The sequence below is a fragment of the Dromaius novaehollandiae genome, chromosome 21, assembly GCF_036370855.1.
Source record: "Dromaius novaehollandiae isolate bDroNov1 chromosome 21, bDroNov1.hap1, whole genome shotgun sequence".
Lineage (NCBI taxonomy): Eukaryota > Metazoa > Chordata > Aves > Casuariiformes > Dromaiidae > Dromaius > Dromaius novaehollandiae.
Window position 1 is genome coordinate 6,503,285 of NC_088118.1, and position 24,447 is coordinate 6,527,731.

General features: G+C 53.2%; 1 protein-coding gene across 3 annotated transcripts in view; it reads right to left on the minus strand.

Annotated features, from left to right (window-relative positions):
• Positions 1-23,519, minus strand: part of LOC112981582 (protein CEPU-1) — a 348,167-nt gene extending 324,648 nt beyond the window's left edge. For 2 of the 3 annotated variants that reach the window (XM_064524308.1, XM_064524307.1), the window contains exons 1-2: positions 23,276-23,519; positions 13,566-13,649 (exon numbers count right to left, since the gene is read on the minus strand). In XM_064524308.1, the coding sequence (XP_064380378.1) occupies positions 13,566-13,649; positions 23,276-23,504 (313 nt within the window). In that variant the 5' untranslated portion in view covers positions 23,505-23,519. Of the gene's footprint in view, positions 1-4,587; positions 4,874-13,565; positions 13,650-23,275 lie in introns of those variants that run through there. The other variant, XM_064524309.1, reaches the window with a different exon arrangement.
• Positions 23,520-24,447: the final 928 nt, after the last annotated feature.

Consider the following 24,447-nt stretch of genomic DNA (forward strand, 5'->3'; position numbering starts at 1 on the left):
ATGGATATTGTTAAGTTACAGCAGCAAGAAAAATAAATGAACCAGACATTTAGAATATCGGATGCGCTTGTCTCATGTGCGAGTCAGGGCTGGCACAGCAGGCAGGAGAACTGCACGCCAGGGTTACTGAGCTACTCTGAACGCCTCCACGGATAAGGAAGAAGTTGTTTTCCTAAGCAACGGGACGCCCCAAACCAGCTGCAGTGGGAATTCCTCCTTGGAAACGGGACTGAACGATTCTCATCCGAGTTGGTCGGGACAGACCCTGCGGCCCTTGAGGAACTGAGCTGCACCAGGCACGAGGAGCTTTGCTCCGGGCTCACGGGTATCACCTCATCTTAGCCGACTCATTTCTCAAACTTTGGAAACTTGCCCTCAGCCTCCTCCTGGCTGATCCGTTAATGCCCCTGAGGCTCATCCCAAACGCGGGGACGGATGAGCAGCATCCCGCTCCTCCTCCGGCCACGCTGGCAGCACCGCTTCCTCGCTCGGCCCGCCGTGCACCACCACAGCCACCTACTCGCTGCCTGTATTTTAAGAACAGAAGCGGGTGCCTGCCCCAAAACACAGTCTGTGCACGGTGCCAGCACCACACATTTCCATGCCACAAGTGGGGATCCCTGCTGCTACCGTAACCCAAACGGCACGAGCTAACTCCAGCACGCGTTCCCACCGCACCACGTTATAAGGGATCTCATTACAAAGAGCAACTCTTCCCACAGATGCAGTGTGGAGCAACCAGAGCAGCTTTGCTCCTCACTGCTTTGCCAGCCCACCACTGCATGACCAGGTCGGTGCCCACGCATGGATGAACGCTCCCGAGGAAGCAGCAATATCCTGGGTATAAAACCGAAGGAGAAAGCTCGAGCGCGGTGCTACAGAGATCCCCAGCAAAGCCCGCAATGGAACCGAGCTCCTGAGCACCAGCCCGGCGTTTTAGGTGCAATCCCATGCTTTTGCGCAATGCAGCATGCCTTCAAAAGCATCTTCCCGGTGGCAAAGGTCTATCTGGGTTCCTGTTTACTCTGCTGAGTCTTAAAAATGTGCCAATTAATCCCAGCCGGTGGCCTGGTTTCCAGAGGTGCTGGATACCTGCTTACAGCTCCAGTTAAAATCAACAAGAATGACAGATGTTCAGCACCGCTCAAATTCAGGCCATTGAGCAACCAGACCGCAATCTTCTCCTTTTATGTACTACGTATAACTGGGTTATCTAATCATGTAGCTATTGATTATTACTGTTATTACCTATTAAATAGCTATTTTCTGCTGTTGGGGTGAACATCACATTTTATTGACCTGCACGGTAACTATTAACCACCACGAAGCCACATCTAATATTTTCCCCAGGGAACAATGAATCTGGGTATTCACAGACAGACGTCGATAGGCATAATTTTTCTTATACGCCTTCATTAGTGCAATCACCCTCTCGCACAAGCTGCCAGCCGGCTTCCCCTCGCCCCCGCGCAGGAGAGGCTCTCCCGAAATGCCCCCGCGGGCTGGGGACGCCCCTGGGGGGGCTCTGACGGCCAAGGGGACCCAGAGAGGCTGCCAGCGCGGTCCCAGCCTTTTACCCGCCCCCTCGCCTCAAGTTTAGTCCGCGTTTCAATTTGCGAATTATCTGCAACCCAACTGCGTTTTCCAGACTGAGTAATAACTCTTTTGGATGAGGGACGCTTAGTGCACGATGTTGACACATGCTATTATTTCACATACCTATTCCAGCTCCCATGCTTATTAGAATAAGGTCTTTATGCTAATTTGTAAATCAAATTCCCATAATTCTTGGCTTACTGATGCTAAAGGCCCAGCTAAATCTTCTATGACCTTTTAGCCCGGTTAATCCTTTAACGCGTGGTTGAGTAAAGAGTTTTCTTTTCTCTTCCACTCGGATGTGCCGGGGTGTGCATCCTGCACCAGTGCCGCCGTCTCAGGAAACCCAGGTGGGTCTGAGCGCAGGGCACTGTGAGCCACTGCCACCTCCGGTTTTCAGCGCTGTGAAACCGGGCAAGAGGCAGTCAGAAAACGCTGCTGACGGGTCCTTAGGCAGGTTTTAGATAGTCATCGCCGCTATTTGCAATCACACGCAAAAGCGATCCAGCCAAGCACCGAGCGCCGCGAGAGATAAAGCAAAGACAATGAGGTCTGTGTTGCCAAATAGCCACTCGCTCCCCGACGCCCGGGGCTGTCCTGGCGCACTGTAGCCTCCCTGTTCCCATTTTCTTCCCCTTAAACCTTGGCTGCTCTCCAAGCCAAGGCCGGCCCTTTGGCCGGCAGTGCCCTTCCCACGCACGGATATTACGGGCACCTCCATCTCTCTCGGAGAAGCGGCAGCCAAGCACTGCCCCGGCCTTGGCTTCCAGCAGAAGCGACCCATAGGCAAGAGCAGACCCCAGCCTTGGAGAGCCCAACGTCAGGGCTGCCAAAGCTCAGGGGACCTTTGGGGCGACAAGGTCTCCTGCCTCCTTCCTCGCGCGGGCACCGCTCACAAAAACCAAACTGCCTGCTAGGAAACCGGCAAAACTTTGACGACCGACAGACGCTTGCACAGATGCAGATGGCCAAGCACTCCTGGATTATCCCACTCGATGCTCCACTTTACTCTCAAGCACACTCGCCAGCCACTTTCCTTGGTGTTTGTTTGGCTGTAAATAGGTAAATGACCTGGAGTATTGATAAACTGCTGCAGAGGGCAGCACAGATCTCTCGAGCTATTTGTAGCAGATCCGTGCAAAGCACAGTTTTCCTGCACGACAACAATTTTTGCATTTTCCAAGAAAAAAAACTGCTTTTTGTTTTTTTTATATCCAGCATGATATAAAAGTTAAAATCTCAAAAGAATGATGCGCACATCCGAGGAGATCACGAAGCAGCTGAATCATAGAGCTTTGCTATTTGGCAATGAGTGCATAGATATATACTTATATATTACATTTGGGGGTAATGACTCCCAATTTCCCAAAACTCAAGTTTTTCCTCAAAAGCTGTCAAAACCCACTTTTTATGAATCTTTTAAATTCAGTTGAACAAGAAAGCCACCCGGGGGGACTCCTTCCCTCCAAGCACGCAGCACTGATGATCCAGCACACCCAATGCCTCCTGATGCAGGAAAGCCCCAAACTTTGCGCTGCCGAGCCCTGCCCAGCGCTGCGCCGTGCCCCGGGCACCCCCCGCCTCGCCGTGACTCAGCCGTGCCCGGCCAGGTAGATCTGGCAGCGCCGGCGGACGCGACTCCTGCAAGGAGAAGGGAGCCGAGCCCTGCTCCGTCCCTGGGCACGGCGGAGGCGGCGAGGGGGATTTTTCCTCCTGGGGAGGCAGGGGTGGGGGATGTTACTGATTGCTCCCCGCTGCTGCACTGCTGCGGGGAGTGGGAGAAAAGAAAATAAAACTAAAAAGCAACTTTCTCATCTGTAAGCTTTGACAGCAATAGGGAGAGAAAGCACGAGAGACGAGGCAGAGTGAGACTGCAAAGAGAGGAGCCTCCGGCACAGCAGCGAGGGCCAGGGCGCCGCGAGCCTGCAAGGAGGAGAGAGCCAGGAGAGAGCTGGAGGAGGGAGCGCGGGAGGCAGGGAAGAGGAGCGATGCCTCGGCACGCGCCCGGCATGCTAAGCAGCCCCGGCCCGGCGGCGCGGCAGGGGTGGCTCTCTGCAAGAGCAGCCCCCGGCCCGGCGGAGAGAAGTTTGCACAGGAGGGGCTGGCCGCGTCCCCCCTCTTTCCGCTCCAATACACCCGGTGCAGGCGGTTTCCATGCCCTGTGCCAGGGTAGGGTGACAGAGACACTCGGCCGGGGGCTCCCGGGCACACAGGTCCCCTGGCCCTGCCCCAGCCGGCGTAGGGGAGCGCGGAGGGAGCCTTCCCCATGCTGAAGGTGGAGGTGGGGGGGTGCAGCGATCTCTCCAGGGATCACCTTCCCCCAGTACCCGGTCCAGCCAGAGCCGCCGGGGCCAGCCGTGCATCCCAGCTCCGGGGAACCGCCGTGCATCCCAGCACCAGGGGAGCAGCCGCGTATCCCGGCCCCGGGGGACCGCTGTGCATCCCGGCTCCTCGGCCAGGCTGCAGCCCCGGCGCCAGGGGACCGGCCGCACATCCCGGCTCCTCGGCCAGGCTGCAGCCCCAGCCCCGGGGGGCAGCGGGTGCAGGATGCGGCCCGGCGCTCTCCTCCCCGGGAGCTAACCCTGCTCCCACAGCCCCTCCAGATGGCTGCGAGGAGCCTAACGCAAGCTGACAGGCTCCGCGCTCGCGGCCAGATGGGGCTGGCTTCTGCCTCCTCCCTTCCCTGCTCGCTCCCTTTTTTTTAAGCAACCCCCCCACCCAAGGCTTCTCCTGGAGGGTCCCCGGGGGCGGCCGAGCCGCGCTCCTCGGGGACGCGACTCCGCCGGCTCCCAGAGCCCGGCCCGGGGCAGGGGTCCCCGGCGGCCGAGTTCTTGGGACGACCTTGCCGATGGGCACCGGACGAGCGGAGGGACTGACCCCCCCAGCACCCCCGGCGGGAGCTCGGTCAAGCCGCAGAGCGGGTCGGCGCTGGCTGCCCCCCACCCCCTTCCCCAAATCGCCGCTCCGCTGCGGGGAGGGAAGTTGCCCTACCTTGGGAGAGGAGGAGAGCGGCCATCCCGGCGAAGATCACCCAAGAGACGGGGGGGTGCGCGTTCGCCTGGGCCATGTTCAGCGCGGGGCTGCGTCTCTCCCCTCCTTCCCCCTGTGTCACTGCCTGCCGGGGAGAGGTTTAAAATCCAGCGTTTCCCGGAGCGAAGCGCGCAGAGAGAGCGAGCGGAAAAAATAAAAAATAAAATTAAAAAAAAAAAACCGCGGGGCGGGGGAGGGAATGAAATAAAAAATTAAAAAAAAAAGGGGGGGGGAAGGGAGGGGAAGGGGGTTGAAAGGGGCTGCAAGGCGCGAGGGACGGGCGGCCGCCGTGCCCGCTGCTCCGGCCCGCACACGCCGCCCGGCTGCCCGCGCCGCCGCTGCCGGCCGCGCACGCCAGCCCTGCCCCGCGCCGCGCTCATTGGCTCCGGGCCGCGCGGCAGAGCCGCCCCGCACGCCGCCGCCACCCCGGCTGGAGAGACCCCCGGATCGCGGCCCGACATCACCCCCCTGCAAGCGCGCGGGCGGCGGGGAGCAAGTCGCCGGGTCGCAGCCCAAATTGACTTTTATTGCGGATGAGAGCGCGCGTAGGGAGGCGCGCTCGGGCACTGCCGCTCGCCCCAGCGAGGCCATCGACCGCTCTGCAGGTGCCACCTGCACCCCACGGAGGTCCGAACACCCCCCTGCCACCCAGCTCCTTGCAACGCACCAGGATCTGCCACCCCTTGCACAACGATGCCCGCGAGACCAACCCTTGCCTAGCTCCAAGCTCCATCAACACCGCGTCTGGCCGCACCGCGACCCTCCCCAGCCCAAAGCCACCCCTCCCCGAACACCACCACGCCTGCATGAGATAAACCCTTCAAGACTGGCATCTTAATCCCCCCCCTCCCCGAGCATTTGTCTAACATGCCATATATTCAAGGCACTGAACCCAGAAACTCCTCTGAGCTGATGCAACCCAAATAAATAATATCTTGTTACATATTCATTATTTTCGTTAGTGGTAAGGATGTCTCATTTGGCTGCTTGAGGTGACTCACAGCCCCTTAAAACAACATTATAGGCAGAAAAATGACAAAGCAAAAAAAAAAAGGTATCTTGGCATTTCGTATTTACTCTTCCTCAGAGGCTTCCAAAATCTGAGCTGTTCACTTTGCAATTCAGAAGAAGATTTGGCTGCAAACTCTTGGGAAATCCAGCTGTGTTTCTCTCTCTCTCTTCTCTACTGCTACCACCCAGACAGATTCTTCGAATCAGATCTGGGCCAGCAATTCTGCTGAAGAAAGGTGAAAAACAAGAGGCTCCGAGTCGCTCTTCTGAAGTTGCATTGACAGCTCTGACAATAACGATATGAACGGAAGAAGCCGGCAGCACGGGATGGATCGGCAGCCCGGAGTCTGACGGCCTTGTCAGCCCGGGCTGCCACGCGCAAGCACATCCCACCCACTAGCCTGCCGAAGGACCACGCCGTCGCCTACCAGGAAGGGCCACCTCAGGCAAGGAGAACTGTCCCCAGGGTCTGATACCTGCACTGTTATCCATCAACCTTCATGTGGGTCTTGACAGCACCAAAACTACAGCTGGAATAGAGCTATCTCCTGGTCCAGAGGCTGGAGAGCTTTTAGCTCACACTCTTCTCCCCACAAACCCAAGGCTTGATTCAAACCACGGCCCTTGAAGAGAAAGGCCCCATAACCTCGCATTCCTCCAGGGCTCTCTGCCACCATTTAGCAGCACTGCTGGGAGCAGTCTGCACTTCTTCGTAGTGGCTGTGCAACCTCCGAGCTTGCTAACGTGGCATGAGTAGGCAACTCCTACAACAGCCAATATGGACTATCGGGTTTTATGATACATGGACCCATCTGCCTCACCATGGTGGGGCCTGACCTGCTTCTCCAACTCAACAGAGCAATGCAAACATCCGCAAGTGCCTCTGTTAGATCTAGCTGGTACATTTTGGATGGAAAATGCTCTTGGTAAGAGGTGGGGTTCCTCTCATCTCACCCTCTGGTTCTTCCCCACTGTTCTGCCAACACGAGCTGCCTATGATCGTGCAAGGCACCAAGTAGCAATTTTTACTATCCTTCACACGGCTTCTGAATTTGAATCTAGCTGCCTGGTCAGCTAGAGCACTTAGAGTAACTTCAAATGGTTGATGAGCTTAGTTTGGCTTATTACCTACATCACACGCTTCAAAAAACAAAACTTCCCTATGTATTTGCTTAAGAAAAGAGAGCAGTTTAGAGGAAGGCCATATGCGGTAGCTGGTCTTCCTAAGGACTCACGCCATGCATTATTAATTCGCGCAGTACTTCTTCTAAGCACGTATATTTACCCGATGCACCGGAACAGCTCTTAAGGAGCCTTCGGCTTGTGGCTTTGTGGAACATCAACTTTTCATGTTGAACAGCAGGTGATGTTCAACAGAATGCCTTGCAATAAACACCTAATATCCATTACGCTCATACATATCTATGTGCTGTGCTGATATGAACATACAGATAGCAGGGCTCTGCATCCCTGAGATATGGGGACAGGGGAAGAAGTTATTCATTGGAAAAAACACACAGATATAAGAGTAAAAAAGGGATACCATACCTCCACGTATACAGAGCTGTGGAGAGAGAGACAAAATTTCCTTTTAGCAGAAATTTCTGCAAAATTTTAGATGATTTTTTTTCCAGATCAGAATAAAAGGCCAGAATACAACACCTCACCTATAAAAAATTGCACAAAAAATGGCATGCTGTTTTGAAATGAAACCTCTAACTGTTCCTAAAGGAACGTTATGACCTTGCTGAACAGCACTGCATAATGTTTAATAGACATTTTTTGCTGAAACTGACATACTCCCAGGTGTGGTTTTATTTCACTAACATTTTTCCAGAAGGAAATGCCATATTTCATTGGATTCATCATACCTACGTACACATACCTATAATTATTATATGCATTACAATAGCATTCGCAAGCTTTTGATAAGATCTTGCTTCCATTACACTCAATTCTGCATATATACCCACTAAAAAAAATCAGTTCCTCCCTTGAACGCTTTAAGTCAAAATGGAGAAAGCAGAGAAAGGTCTTGAGACAAGAGCAAATTACTCATTTTATGGATAGAAAAAGTAAGACTTGGAAAGGATAAGTCACTCCCTGAGGTCAAGAAGGGAATCTCCACTAGCATCGAGAACTGAACAAAAATCTCCCAAATGCTAACTGAGGGTGTCGGGACTTTCATGCCCCATGTGGACAGCCAGTGTCCTCCTCAGGTATGGGGAGGCAGTGGGCAGGCTCCCTGCCTGCCCTCTCACAGGGGCTCCCAGCACAGGAACCAGCACATCCACGAGCCTGATCCCATCCACAACCAGCACATCCACATCCTCATCTGCTTTACCATGACAACACCTTACACATGATTTGGCTCCCCCATGAGTTTCCTACACATCTAATAGGAATATAAAGAGCCCAACATTGAGCGTTGCAAGATTCAAGACACCAGCGGTCCTCCGGAGCACCTGCCAGCACCAGGACTCCCATCCCCAGCACACTCCTATGGTATCTGCAACATACGGAGCACCTTTCCTTAATAAGGTATGGGGACAGAGGGGAAAAGTTGCAAAGCATCAGCTCTAAACAGTCTGCTTGGGCACGCGGATGCCTATACGGTGCCCTCAGAGGCAGACGCAAGCGCGCAGGACAGCCTCCCACCTGGACGTGCAGAGCACACGCAGATGAGTACCCACAGCCAGTCGCCCTGTGCACGGATGCCAGGCTTTGCTCCTTTAATTATACCTCCTACGGGTAAGAAAGATAAGCCCAAATGGAGTGACTGCATGAAGGAAGGAAGCCTATAAGTTATTCATAAGTTCAGGCTCAAGCTCCTCTCTTGCTTTCACTCCATGACACCTTCAAAACATATTATTCATCTATTTTTTTCCTCCTCTGGGAAGAGAGATGGTAATTGTAGTAAATATATCACTGCCAAGTCATCCTCCTCGCAGCCTCCGCGCCTGCACCGTGCTGGGGTAGGGATCGAAGGCAGCAGCCACTCTCCAGATGCTCTGCGACGCTCAGGCTCCATGAAGGACAGGCAGTGATAGAAGCCCAGGCTGCTGCAACGCCGGAGGTGAGGGACCCGGGGGACCACGCTGGAGATGAGCAAACCTGCCTAGGTAAAAGCAGCAGCAGGTGCACCCTCAGTCCAGCCCAGGCATGGGGTGCAGGCGAGAGGGACGGCATCACATCCCCTCCGATGTGCTGCGACCTACCAAGGCGTCCAGTCCAGAAACAAGACGCAACGTGCCGGATGTTCACCAAGTCCCATCAACTACAACGCTTTCGTTTGCTATGAGACAGGCGGCAAATCAAGCCCTATCCCTCTGACCATGCCTTCCCCATTTTAGACCAGTGCCCCAAAATCCCATTTTGCATTTGCAAGCGGCTCCGGAACAAGTTGAACCAAACACTTTACCATCTCACTGAGCATGTCAGACCTCACACTGGGACTAATTCACTTTGGTTGCTGCAGCCTGTGCCCATCGCAGCCCGATGGCATTCGGGCAGCGGTGAGCACTTCACAAGGGAGCTAGCGCGGTGGGACATAGCTCCCTTACCAGCTCACCTGGCCTGGTTTCCAGAAAAAATGATCACACGCAGCCCTGCCCGCAGACAGCCTTTGGAGACAAGAGACACAAAAGAGAGGTTTTGTTTGCCCTTTCAAGGCTGTTCCAGGCAGAATAAAGCACCTAATGCTACCGCCAACTAAAGCAGCTCTCCTTGAGCTGGAGAGGTTAGTTTTCTGAATGCAACAACACGGACTCTCATCTCAGCCCCATAGCAGCACTCACCACACACAGGATTTGTCGTACTTGAGTGCAAAGATAACCCAGAAAGCAACATCTATGGTCAAGCAAGGGAGAGGAGGGCAAAGGCATTGGCACGAGGAGCCTAGGAGAAGAGAGACGGGACAGGGATTTTATTTATCCTCAGTTCCCAGAGAGGTCATTTACTGCAATGCCCCTGGCACTTCCCCAGCCCTTTCCAGCACATTTGAGTCTTGTGAGTTTTCTTAATCTCCTTCATTGGTTATTGCTCCTTCAGTGCTGAACTCAGCAAGATCGCTTCTGTTTAGAGAGAGCTTAGAGCCGAGTACATTAAACACAGTAATGCCATGTACTTAAGGGCACTGGGTCACCACCCCAGCTCCAAACACGCCATAATACCTTCCCAGAACGGGTCCTTCTCTCTGGGCACAGTTTTCGCACAAGCTGGCAATGCAGAATACATGGCAGCCCCAACTGCCGGCTCCCCTAAGCAGCCCCAGCGGCACGCGTGGTAAGGACCGCTTTGGAGATAAAAACCCCAGCAACCCGCAGCTCCAGTGCTGAGCTCGCAGTGTTGGCCATTAAAATTTAACTGATGGCAAATTATGTGCTGAGGGACAACGTGATCCTCACAGCGCAAGCAGCAGAGAGAAAGGGCAGATGGAGACCGGGCTGGCTCTAGACAAAATGCAAGCCCTGGCACCGGGGGCCTACCTGCCATGAGATATACGTTCCTGGTCTGGGCTGACCACTCAACTTCTCCAAGCTGCACAATCTGGGGAAGCAGTGATCAGCACCCCCATGCACACGCTGCCATGCTTGCAGCCTTGTTGGAGATGAGCATTACTATGCACCCGGAGAGCAAAATTTTTGCAATTTCAAGTGAATCCCAGCCCAGGAGTGAAACCCCAGCACTCCTGCTGATGCCCACAGCGCATTACCCCATCTGGCAAGGCGCTAAGCGCCTCTAGAGAGGTGCTCAGTGGACATAATCCCCTTGCTGCCAAGATACCTTTAATCTGCCCCATCCTCAGAGCAGCCAGCTTCCTCCTTACTCCACTGCCAAGGGCAGGGACGCTCTCCACACTGTCCCCCTCGGCAGCCCCCACCACCGGAGCACGCGACAGAGGAACCGTTAGTCCCAACTGGGCTCTTTATCGCTGCTCACTGCCTTCAGCCGGTGCTTCTCGTTGATTAAAAGTCTATTTACCTATGCATTACAAGGAGGCAACGAGTCCACCAGGGACAGACGTGCTGTTCCATAGGCAAAGACTCGGCAAATAGACGGCCTGAGGAGATAGAGGATGTTTACCACCTCGCACGTGCTTCAGGGCTTGAGGGTGACACAGCCCTGGCACGTCCCTACATTTATTTTTTCCTCATCAAGCTCTCGACCACCCTCTCTGGGACTTTGACGGTGAAGACCAAGGGGAGACTCAGCCACGTGCTGAGGGTCTGTCCGGGAACGCACCAGACGATCGGCGCACACTGGTTTTAAGGTACCTGCCTCCGGAGCTGTCATATTTCTACATTTCTAACCTTCTTTGCAAAACTGATGATGGGATATGCATTTGGGGGGGCGAACGCACTTTCCGAGCAGTCCAGCCACTTTGGAGCTAGGGGCTACAGCTGCACCGGGGTGAAGCAGCAGCTCAGATGAGACCTGCCCACCGAGGTCACCTTGCCCTGCTGCCGATACACCCTGGACCCAGCTTGGCTGCTTCCAAGAGCAGCAGTTTGGCATGAGAAATACAGGAGCCCTTGGGTCTCCTGTTGTAGCTGCCTCAGCAGGAGCATGGATTCATCACAGGTCCCAGCTCGCAGTGGTTCGAGCACCAATCTGGAGTCATCACGGTCCTCCGAGAGCCACAACAACCGGCATGCCAGGAGTTGTGCCACATCCAAGATGATATTCATGGATCAGTATTCTCCATGATGGAAGCGACATCCTTTATCGCAGCACAGACGCATTTATTCCAGGTTTAAACACGCGCAGAACCTATTTCGCTTCAGAAAGCCCCGTGCCCTGGACAGGTGGTGCAAACCCTTCCAATCTCGCCCATCTTCTAATCACCAGCAGGTCCTTGGCAGGCCTCAAGCACGAGAGTTTCTGTACTCCAGATGAAGGCAGAGGGAAAAAATAAATATGCACATTACAAAACACTTTCTGTGATGAAAGTGCCATTTAAGACCCTGGAGACTGCCTAGGGATTTTTTTTTCTTCTAATTCATGTCTCCCACTCTCCAGCTGCTGACAAGCAAGCCAGGTAAGCTAGCCCTAGCAGCAATGATATTCATTTTAAGTAATAACCCGCCGCTTTTGAAAACCCACATTTGCAATTCTCGCTCCTCTCGCTTGCCCTGCCACCCCGACCTAATTGCATTCCCCGCATGTTCCTTCTCCCTTCCCTCCGCTGTCCCCTCCACCCCATCTTTAAGGGCTCACAGTATTACGGGGCTCAAAGCATCCGCAAGATTAGTTCTGTAACCTGCCCGGCACAGTAAGAAAATTGAACATGGTAGAAAAAAAGGGAGGGAAAAAAAAAAAGCAGGGAGGGAGGGAAGGGAAGAAAGAGCCAGCTCTTGTCACGAGAGCAGCAGTACAAGGAAGTAATTTTTCTCTCCCCAGTTCAGTTGGACGCTGTTGTTGACGTCCGCGCGAGACGCTGCATCCTTTCTTCTCCCCCGCGCAGCTGTAGCAGCAGCAGATTGGAGAGGGGAGACGCAGGGGGAAGGCAAAAGCGACTGAAATGGGATCCGACTGAATTTCCAGTCGGGTGCCAAAATACATACATATTTCAGTGTGTATGCATGCATGTGCAGATATCTAAGTTAACGGAGAAATCCGTGAAGAGTCGGTTTCACATAATCACAGTGGGGGAAAACCAGGGGAAGAACTAGCAGTTGCTACCCGAACATGCAGGGAAACAAAATGCCGACTGCTTTCATTTTCAGTTTAGGGATGAAATTAGGTGGCGATACACAGCACCCCTTTTGTCAGCCGAAGCTTTCGCAAGCTTTGGGGATTTTGTTTGTTTTTGCACCAGCGCCCTCGGAAAGATGACGCGCAGCCCACTCGCTCGCACACCCAGCATGCCACAAGCCTCAGACTCTGCCTGGCGTACTCCTAACTTTTTTCTTCCTTGGACAAGACCAGAAGCTGCATAAAATTGCTGTGCACCGCAGGGAAAGAGCAGGAGAGAGAGAGAGCAGAAGCAACACGTTTGAACCTTGCAACAGCAAAGCGCTTGCTAGGAAAAATACCAGGAAGAACATGCAAATCTGCATGTGAACAACAGGCAGATTCTGGGAGCCGACATTTAGGAAGAAATCTTATTTTCTCATACTGAGACACACATTTTATGACTTTGAGCTTTGCAAAACAGGAAAAAGGAAAAAAGAGATTGACAATGTGCGTAAGCTTCTCCAGAAACACACAGGTCCCAACCTACTGGAGGTTCCTCCACCATCCCCATCCCCTGCATGTCCGAGCGCTGGGTGAGGTGGGAGGTCAAAGAGGACTTTATCTTCAAATCCTAGGGGAGGGCAGAGAAAAGGAAAGCAGCAAGAGGGGCAGGCAGCAGCCCCAGTTTTGCTGCACCGAAGCTCTCTGCCTGTATCTTATGGCAAAGCAGTGGGATGCCCCTGGGGGAAGAACGGTGAGGAGGGTAAGTCTACAGCCTTCAGTTCCCCCAAACCATCTTCCCCCCAGCTGCTGGGGCATAATGTAATCAAGCCTGGATTGACAGATGAAGGAGAGAGAAAGAAGTTTTAGGGAAATGCAAGCGCGTGTGTGTATGCACACGGTTTAGGTATCTCAAAAGATTTCACACTGTATTTCACGTAATTCAGACTTCTAAGCTTCTCCCTTAGCAATGCAAGAGGAGAGCATAAATGAGGCCAGCCAAAAGCCTTCTAAGCTTGAAACATCTCCAGGTTTGCAAAATCACTTCCGAGAGCTTCCGGGTCTGGATTAAGCAAAGTTACCTAATGCCAGTTGTCTTGAGCCAGATAAAGCCGCGCTCCCAAAAACTTACCACACCAGCAACTTTGCACCTCAAAGACACAGTATAAACTACTTTAAACATTTTGAAAACAAACTTAGACCCTTCAGACGCACATAATCTTGTAATCAGAAATAAGAGTCTGCCGTACCTTGGAGATGTCTTCCCCTGGAGACGACGGGACAGTCCAGCGTGGCAGGAGAGTCGGCATGTCCGCAGGAGAGCTCAGGCCAGCCTGGAAAGGGAAGAGGACACCCATTCAGGCAAGGTGCTGAGATTTCAGCTGCTTCTCATTAGGTTAGTTAGGGGAAGAGCAAATCAGCTCTGGGGAGACACAGTAACAGGTTTTCTGAGAGTGCCAAAACAGCTGAAGGAGCTGCAAAGAAACCGTCCCCATTGCATGCTCCAACCCAGAGCTGGAAAATGCAGGGGACTCCACTTCCGTGCAGTCCTGATCCTGTCCACGGAAAGCACCGCTTACCACGACCCTGTTTTCGGCGCAAACGCCCTCATTTGCAGCCTAAGGTACAGACACGTCCTGCAATTTTTAGTTTTATTTTCAGATAACACACGGAAAGCTTCCTCTGAGCATCCTCAGCCCATGCCAGGATCTATAGGCAAGGATGCAAAGTGCACAAGCAAAGCGCTCGGCTCTGCAGACCAGAGAATTCAGGCTGTGTGCTCAGTGAAAACAGGACTGAAACCCAAAAACCTATGGGGAAAACACAGACTCTCTCTTGATTTAAAATACGGACCTAAAATAATCTTACACCTTATTGACAGCTAGGCCATGTTCCTCCAACACAGCTTTACTTATCATACCTACTGGCACCTTGTAATGCCGTGAGCTTTATCTTTGCAGCACCTCTGCTCTGCAGCAAGACCAGCCTCCACCTCTAAAAGAACCACCCCCAAAACAACGAAGCAAGCATCCGACACAGCAAAAATAAATTAAAGCCCCTAGAGAACACCAAGAGCTGTGGCTTCTTGACAGCATTTTCCAAGGTGCTGTTTAAACATGGAGAAAGAAAGGGTATAAATGCGTCCGCTCAGCCTCTGGCCTGCAGCAGCACACGCGGAGCGACAGGAGCTGGGATAACCGCGCCTTCGCCTCCCCGCACCGTGCAGCCGGCACGGCCGCAGCCTGCCGCGGGGGTAGCACCTCCGTGCCCGCGCAAGGGGATTTGTGTCTAACTGAAAACACCCCATCTTTCTACTGTCTAAGGGGATGCACCTTTTCCCTGCTCCGGTGAAGGCATGCTCACACCCTGTGCACGTCCGGGGAATCGTTGGGCTCGCCAAGGTACCCCGAGCGCGCGGCGAACGCAGCATCTCCCCCCAAAGCACAGCAATTACTGGCGTTTCACCCGCAAAACGCAGCGACCAGCCTCTGTGCTGTGCAGAGCTGCCCTTGGGGGGGAGCGTGGCCACGAGGGGCTCGTCCCCGGCCCCACAGCCCACGGGGGTCACGTCGGGAATGGACTGTGCTGCCCCACTGCTGCCAAGGAGAGCGGGGTGAATCGCCAGGAGAGGACTGGTGCATAAAATATCGCTCCTGTTTTGCAAGAACCAGGTCTCCCGACTGCAAACGAGAGGGGCCAACTCACCAGCCAAGGTAGCTCCCGAGCACAGCCTGCTACGCCAAGAATCAACTTATTTTTCCCCCCAGGCAGCCCCCCTTCCTCGCAGGGAGCTGCAGGTCTGGCTGAGCAACCCTCCCGCTCGCCTTTGCCCGAGGAGCAGGGCCCCCACGCTCCCACCAGCTACCTGGAGGCAATTAATCAATCCCAGGCAGGGCAAAACCCAATTCCTCTAATGAACAGCCATCTCAGGCATTGCTGCTCCCAGCAGCACCGGCCTCGTCAAGCTCATGTGGTCTGTGGTTATTGATAAGCTCTTAAAGCTGTTTAAGTGATTAGGGAGCAGCAGCTCCAAAGCTGCAAGAGCAGCTCAAGGCAAATTCTCCCCACCTGGAGCCCTGGTGCTGTCTGATGGTCCTGGGCCACCTGGGGGCTCAGCCCACCCCCAAAACACCCTCCTTTTGGGCAAAGCATCCAGAAGTCATTGCAAGGAGGGGCCTAGGAAATGCCTGAAGCCACGTTACTGTTATTAATGCCCTGGCACATGGGCCAAGGGCATCGCGGGCACCGGTGCGGCCTCCAGCATCTGGAGGGACGGATAAACCAGCACCACCTCGATGCCGTCAACTACCTTCTGCCTGTTTCATCTAATACGATAATACTCATAACAACAAATATTGTTAAAAGTGAAAGTCCCTCTGGAGACTCCAGGTCTCGGGCACAGGTGTTCAGGCTGCAGAGACTGCGCTAATTGGACAACTCATTCATTAACAGAAATGCAATTTAAAAACTGTAATAGATTTTAAAACACAAAGCTCTTTCTGCTCTCTGGCCCAGGCCCAACCTTAGCCACCCTCCCTCGGCGTTCAGCAGGAACATTTCTGCTGCAGCAGCTCCCGACACAGATCTCGCCCTCACTTGGCCCCAAAATCCATTAAGAAACTCTCCAGTTTGCGAGAGGCACAGTTTGATCACGGGAGAAAATGCCAGGTGTTTTATCCCAGTAGGGAAAGCCAGAGCAATAGCCAGCAACTGAAAGTTAAAGACAGACAACGCACAAATATTTAGCAGTGAGGATGACTAACCTTTAAAAATAAACTACCCGTAGCAACCCTGGATTCACCGTCTTCTGAAATCTTTAAATCAACCCTGAATGCCTTTTGGGAAGATTTAGGTTCACCAAACCAAAAATCCCAGGCTCAGAAAAGAGTTAGCTAAATGACTTTCAGGGGCCTGTTGATGTCATCTAAAAGTCCCTTCCGGCCCTAAATTCATGGCATCTCTGCAGATGACCCTAAAATGACCATGGGAAGCAGAATCCTACCTCGCTACCTGCCCTGGGTCAGATACCTGGTTCAAAATCAAAATCTGAAGTCTGGCACTGAAGCTGCTAGCTGTACTTCTGCTAAGAGACTATCCTGCCCACAGGCTGCCTGAAATTCATGACTTAATTATGCTGAAACAGGGGAAGTTTCATCAAATGCTCTCCCCGCTTGCAGATGACTTTTGGTGAGAAGAGGCAGCCTAGAGAGACTGTCCCGGAAAAGCGCTTTTTGGCTCCAATTTCGCAAGGCCAAACAAGAAACAGATCCACCCAGGCAGGTCCCCGAGCTTCTCCAGGCATCCAAACGCTGTTTGCACGCGGGTGGCTGTGGGTACCGCGTGGCACGGATAGGTTGCTAGGACAGGTTATACCGTTGCCTTGGGCATGAAAAGCAATAATAGAACAACACTTTAGAGCGGTGCAATTGCGATGCAGTGGAAGTTTTGTGTACGTAGATCTATTGGCAAAGGGAGAAACCATGCTTCAAGCCAGCGATATGATAGCAGCAAACAATTCCAGTGTCAAGGTCTGTTGTGGCCATTTCTCTCTCCTTTCGTGGTTACCCCCGTGGTTACTGCGCCGGGCACCGTCTAAACAACACCAAGGGCTCCAAGAAAGGCTGCGAGCAAGCCCGCAGGGTGGGGTGGGGTGGGGGGGTCCCCAGGCCCGACCGTGCGGTCACAGCCTCGGCGGAGGCAAGGTTTGGACACTCATGTTTAGCACAAACACGCAGCAACGGCGTATGGTTCCCACCTGCGCGTGAAGCCAGCACGCGCACACGCAACATAGCCCAGCCTCGCCCTCTTCTTCCAATTTCCCTTCGCTGCTGATTTATATCGGGAAACCTCTCAAGCACCAGCCTGGCTGCAACCCCCTCTTCTCTGCCCTTTACACGCCTAGATGTTCTCCTTCATCTCATCCACGTTCATCTGCTCTTCCAGGAAAGGATCCCCCTCCACGGCCAGTACAAAACCCAGAGCACACTTTCCAACTTGTGTCCAGCCCTGTTCCCCCAGGAATTTTCCAGCTATCTCAACCTCGAGCTGACCCAGATGTGGGTTTACGTGCAGTCAACGAGAGCAGCCAAGAGCGACTGTAAGAGATAGAGCCTTAGCAGCGCAACCAGGGCCATCGTGTGCAACTCAGCGGCCTCCTCGCTGCACGCTGGGGCTGAAATCTCAACAGCAGCGTCTTCCCTGCCCATCAGCCCTGGCTGACAGGCACCTTCCCCGCCTCAGGCTCACTCCCGACGGCCGTGCGGCAGCGGAAACCTGGCTCCCACCCTTCTGCAACGCGCTCCATGGGATCGCACCACCGGCTTCCCGGGAGGTGCCTACGGAAGCGAGCCCTCCCCCGGCGCGCTCCCGGCGGGTGCAAGCGCGGGAGGAGGAAAGCAGCGGCCGCGCTAGCGCAAACGTGCAGCGCAACGGGGGCTGCCCCGACCCACGGCAGAGCCGGACGCGCGCACGAAGCCGGCAGCACGGCGCTGGGACGAGCACCGCGGGCGCTTCCAGAGAGATCCCAACATCTGTTGCGCATCATCCCGAGCCCAAAATTGTTAATACGGCTTGACTTTCAACGGCGACGCGGCCGCCTCGTTGCCTGCTGAACGTACCGACGGGGTAAATTAAACCCATTCATCTCAGTGCAGCTCGCAGTGGAAACGTTTTTACCCTACACAGAAGTTTCTGACAATCAACCTAATTTACTTCAATAATAAATGAAAAGGGAAGTTTTCTTTTATAACAGCAATCAGGGATGAGTGCTGTGGTGCCTTTTTGTGTGCATTTTTTTTAAAGCAAACCCCATTCAACTCATTCTCTTTAAATAAAATGATTCCTTTATCTATTATTCATCCGAGACACAGAAGGAGGACACGAGAGACTGTGGAAGCGTGCAGTTTGTTTCTGACATCTCTGGAATAGTTTTTTAAAAGACAAAACGCACGGAGCCTGGGGATTTGATAGTTAGGAGCGCGGTACTTCTACTTCTCTGTTTTATGATTTTATAATGTTGCCTATCGCTCTGGTGTCTACACGCAAATCTTCGCTAGCTGAGCCTTTGCTGTTCGCCTGCTGCTACCTGTGACGGCTGGTAGCTTGAGGGCTGACAGTCCTGCCGGGTGGTTAAACGGCGTAGATGCGAAACGCACCTATATAGCAAATGCTCGGAGGGCATCTGTCGGGTTTTCATACCATATTGCATCGCACCTCTTCACTGGGTGATTGCAACACGCCACGAAGAATAGAAAGCCGAGAGAAACTCCTGCATCGGTCGTGCAACTTCTGCCGGAGGGTTCGGGGGAGAGACGCTCCCCAGGATGCCAACGGCACGAGAGGAGGCAGCACGCGAGGCTGGTGCATCCGCCTGCGTGAGACGTATCACGGCGCTGGCAAGCGGGAACGCCCTGCTGCTCCCCGTTCCCGGTACGGCCTCGGGGCTGCTTCCTCCAAACCTGGGTGCCGGCGCGAGCATCCTCAGCCCCCGTCCCGCGCAAGCGGAGCGCGGCCCCTCGGGAGGGCGATCCAGCGGGTAAGGCTGTCCGCGAGGAGACAAACAGCCTCTGGAGATGCCTGTTTCTCTCCGCTGACTCGGAGGGAGCCCGAGGCGACGAGCTCAGACTTTGACATCTAACTTTTCGACGTGGAAGTCAGAGCGGATTAATCCAACCCATTATTGGGGCCTTTAATTTTTGCTGGCTTGATTTACAAGTGCTTACTCAGCACCGTCAGCTCTGCGCCACGGCACGGCCTGAAGAGTTCTTCCTCCTCTCCCCTTCTCCTTCCACCTTGGACGCAGCCATCTTTACGCTGCCACATGCCCCACACCATCAAATACAGACGAAATAAAAATTAGCCTCACTTACAGCTTTCTCTTGGAACTCAAACGCTTTTTTAAAAAGTAAAAATGTTCAATTAACGTGCATTGTTGCTGCTGTTTTTAAAGCGCTTGGGGATGAAAAGCTCTTTCTAAAGGAAGAATGTATCATTATCCTCATTTTGTAGATGGGGAAATGGCAGAGTCATGAATAAAACACAGGTCTCCCGAGTCGTCATCTGCTGCTCCGTCCCCGTGAAACGTATATAAACCTCAGCACTCCCCGGTGCCACCCCGGGGGCTCTGCCCTGCTCTCCTGGCAAACCTCACACGAGCCAGCACAGCTTCCCGCGAGGATTACGACTTGCCTGCCTGGATGCAGCTGGGACACATCTGGATGCACCTCGTTACATGAACCCAGTTAGCGTTAAGCAAACAGTCCGAAAATTCCCACGGTCTGTAGGCGTTTCCTATGCCGGAGAGCAGGAACCCACGGCTACCGGGTGCCCCGATGCCCCGGCGAGAAGCCTGCACGCTACCTGGGCAGCTGCTGGGATCTCGTTGGGCTTAGGTGGCCTCATTCTGCACCGCTGCGTTCATTTCCAGCCGTCTCCCGGGGCCCCAGGGAGACGAATCCAGCTCTTGGCTGCTCAGTTTCTGTTAACTGCAGCTCTTTCAGAGGCACAATGGAGGGGGTTTTGTTTCTCCTGCGTTGTCTTCTGGCAGGTGGATCCCATTATTGTGTGGGTGACACCAACACAGCCGCTCTGCCCCCCAACACGGGCTCCCCGGCAGATGGGAACCACCAGCTGCGACCGAGGAGACGGGAGCCTGAAGGTGTGGGAGTTTTCTTTTGCAAGAAAGCCAAGACTAGAATATTGACTACTTAACACAGCCACCGTCTCACAGAAACCCTGCCTGACCTACTCACTCAGCTGAAAATCACAGGCTAACTTCTCTTCGACTGGGAATACACTCTCCTGTTCTCAGGTTAATGGATTCCAGGTCCGTAAAGCAAGTCTCCAGCATCGTGTTGCAGCCGTGCTTGCGGAGGTCTTCCCAAGCGTATGGAGCTAGAACCCCTTTCCCAGGCCTGTTGTCCGCCTACCAACAGGACAATCAATGAAAACTGCATTTGTGAAAACCGCTTTTATGAAAAAAGTGAAAACTTTGGGGAGGATGGTACTCACTAAACACGTGCACAGAGGAGAAGGATGCAGGGCTTCACCCGTTCCACAGGGCAGCCTGGGCTGGTAACTGCTTTTGGCCATGGTTCCCACGGGTGCATCGGTGAGGAGGAGCCAAAAGGCCCTCGGTGCCCTTCCCTGACCTGCCGCCAACCCGGCCTAGGCTTTATTTTGCTCTTCCAGTGCAGACCAACCTAGATCCATCTGGGAAAAATTTTTGAGATTTGCAATGATTTGGGGCTCCTTCCTTCCTCTTTGACCACACTGCAGCTCAAGGAACACGACAAGAGAGACGTGGAGCTGGGAGACGCACTGATCCTTGCCCCGCAGGGAACGACAAAGCCGGTGACATTGCACCGGAGAGCTAAACACAGCTGGCACATATTTTGGGAGTAACAAAAATCACTGACTCTTTCCTCCTCTCCTCAAACATCCCGTCTCACACCCAGGACATTGCTCTGCCTTCTCCTTTTATCCGTTCCTTCGTGCTCCCGACCCACGTGCCCCCTCGCCCCGCTGGCACCCTGCAGCGTGCCCCCCGCTAATCCACGCGCAGAAGCTGCAGCTCAGGTATCGAGCAGCGTTTGCGGGCGCTCTGTAAACTTCAGCTGTGAAGGTTTCATTAGGCTGCCTCACAGTCATTACATTAAGTAATAGAAAACATCCATCTTCTGCTGCTTCTCTGCAGCCACCAATGGAAATCAGCCTGAAGAGCGTTAATCAAGCTATGAAAATCACTGGCAGCTCATACCTTTATGAAGAGAAACCCTGCTTGGGTTCAGAGGCCACAGCACCGCTGAAGCAGTCTATTCTACCACTGCCGAGAGCTCATCACTTGTATTTTGGGGGGCGAACGAAGGGTTCACTCCTCTCTGAGGAGCGTTAGAGCGTGCCACGGGTCCACCTGCCTAAGGCATTGCACCATCCCAACCTGCAAGCAAACAGGACATCCCTACAAGGTCCCGAGTGTGATCTCCCCCCAGGTTACTCCAGTTTCTGGAGGTTTTACACAAGCCCCAAACTGGACATTTGCAAAGGTGAGTCGAGCTCCCAAACCCCCCCCTTGCATCTTGCAGACGTTTTGCACCAGGTGGCTGGACGCAAAAGACACAGAAGAGATGGGATTTTGCCTATGCGGAGGGGACAAACTCCAAAATCAATACCTGGTGTTTAATAAGAATAATCACCCACTGACTCTGCCACCCTTCTGTGGAGTGGCAAACCCAGGGCCTTACAGGTCAGCAGTAATCTTGATAAAATCACGCTCTCGTACCTATTCCTTATTCCTGCCACAGCCAAACAGCAGGGAACTGTTCCTTGTTTCATCGCAGAACATCAGAGCCCTTTCCTACAACTCGGTATCACCCCAAGGATTCACATTCTTCACAGAGAGTCCAGCTACTTGCAACAGCTTCTTAAAAAATGAGCACTCACACAAAGCTGATGAAAAAAAAAATGTTCCCAAGCCAAGAAAAAACCCAGCAACTTTCACGACTGCATGCAATAGCATCACTACTGATGCCAGACCCACAAGCCAGCATCTGCCCCAGCAGTGCCCAGCTCAAGGCTGTATTTCTCAGAAGTCTTTCAACTGCAGTGAAGTAGATTTGGACAGGAGAAGCTTACAGCAAAACCCAAGCTGAAAAAACAAAGAAATACAAATTAAATGTTTTGCCCTGTCACAGGTTGCAACTGTTTAGGGAGGAGCAGATGTGAGACTCAACAGCAGCCTCTAGTTTCAGAGGCCAGTATTTTTCCAGCCCCTGGACCCTCCTTAGCACGAAACAATATTTGCTGACCCTAAAGGCTGTTGCCATGATTTTGGAACCAAAGCACCTTTTTGTATCAGTCCTTCTATGTTATTTTAGCAGCTGCTGTCTTGCAGACTGCTGGAGTAAGAGATTAATGCTTTAATTATCCCATCTGAAAGCTGGGAGGCTGAGCTTTCGGATGGTATACAGCACTGACTTCTGGCACCGGTGGATCTGGAGGGAGTACACACTAAAATCAAGCTGGAATCCAAGTGAGGAATAAAAGTGGAAAAAGAAGTAAGACAGTAATCAGAATAATGCGATTTTAATGCCTGATATCTCACTACCAGCTGGGGCTAGAAATTAAAGCTTTGTGCTGCAAGTGGGGGATCTTGTCCTGCAAAGACCATCTCTCTGCCATTTCCAGCCCTGTTGTTCCGGGAACTATTAAAGAGTAAAGCTGCGCGCATTTGCCTCGAGTGCATCCATAAGCGCGCGACCTTCCTCCCTCCCTCCCACCCATTTCACACGTACGTCCAAGCGCTTCTGCGCCCGTGCCCTCTCTCGATTGCAGGACGCCAGAGAGCTGCTCTGCCTCCAGCACCCAGGTAGAGGCTGGCCAAGGAGGACCAAGGAGAGGACAACCTGGCTGGATTCCCCTGCCCTTCATCAGCAGTCTCCATCGCCCGTGGCAGCTCCGGTGCTGGCACCTTGCCGGACCACGCGCCTCGCTCTGCACCCATGCCACCCGGGCAGGGGCATCTGCTCCACCACCTTCTTGCAACCTCTGTCCCTCTGCTTTTTTCCTTTCCACTTTTCTCCTCTCTTCTTCCGCTCCTCCATCCTTCTGCTTTCATTCTCTCACCACCTCAACCTATTTTTCTCTCGTCTCCCCCCTCCCCTCCATCCCTCTCTCTGCTCTCTCTCCCTCCCTCCTACTTAGGAGGAGATCAATGTACTGGGAATGCTGACTAGGGAATTAAATCCAGCCAGCCTGTCTCTTTGAGAGACCTCTCGCTAATCAGCTTGGATGCCTTCCTATTTCCCCCTCTCCACTAGACGGAGAACCTGCAATGAATTCGTCCGTCCCTGGTTCTTGTCAGTCTGCCCGGAAGGAGGCAAATGTCTCTCTCATCTGCTCCGCGCTCAGCTTTTCTTCTTGATTTTTATATCAGGTAGGTTGGATGCAATAGTAGGACTACCTTGTCGGCTTCTATTTTCTCGCTGAGCTGTGATCTCAACCGGAACGCTCTCCGCAAGCGAGTAATTCCTTCCTCTCGGCTGAGGGGTCTGTCTGTAGCACACGGGGCTTCTGTGTTTGCCACTTCTGTTCTCAGAGCACAGCTGAGAGAAAGAATGGTGGAAATCAGGCTTTTCAGACGCACATTCATCTTCCTCAGCGTTTTTCAACTCAGGAAGCTTTATAGCCATCTCGGAAATTGCGCTTCAGACACGCCGTGCTGTCCGCGTTCACGGCCATTCTCCGCCGCGCTTTGCAGAAAGGGGGGTGAAGGCAGAGACTCCCCCAAGGCACCGGCGGGTCAGAGGCAATGCTGACCGCAGAGACCGGACAGCTCAGCTCATGCAACCACATTAGCACAGAGCTCTCTGGCTCTGGTTTGGAGCTGGGTTTAATTTTGCTTTAATAACTAGAGATAGTAGCTAAAACTTGTTCAAATTTCCACCCTGTGGGGGCCCATGCAAACAAGTCTGTCTGGTTTTCTATCCGTTTTCAGTAGCTTTTGAAAAAGTTTGGTTAGAAAACGTGGAGATGTTTCTTTGCAACATTTCTGCTGCCTGCCAGTCCTCAACCACAGCACTGAATTTGGGCTTTTCAAACCAAATCAAAACTTCAGTGAATGCAGGCCAGGATTCAGGTCCTGCACCGGCTCACAGCTCCTGTGACACCCCATCAGTGAGGAGGGACCCCGGCATACGTCGTGGGACCAGGAGCTGCAGCCCATGGATGATCCAAATCACCACCCCAGGGGCACAGCAGTGCCGACGGATACACGCATTAATGCTGAACCGAAAGAAAACTTTTGGCTTGCTTTGACAGAACAAAACCGACCGACTCCAGCTGCCCAGACCCTGCAAAGATCTCGCTGCAACTCCTCAAACAAAAAAAAAAACAGTGGGGGAGAAAGTCCTCATAAAAATAATTAAAAACAAAAGTCAATTTGGTAGAATCTGCATGTTCCTTAAGCAGGCAGTCCCATGAGCAACAGAACTAATGAAGCCCGGCTGCCTATGGATTGGTGTCTCACGGCTCAATTCTCTGATGCCTAATGAGGTGCAAGCTCTGATCAAAGTCTCTCCCGTCATCAGGGAATTCCTAACAATGCACTCGCACGGGGAATCTCCAAGGGCTAAC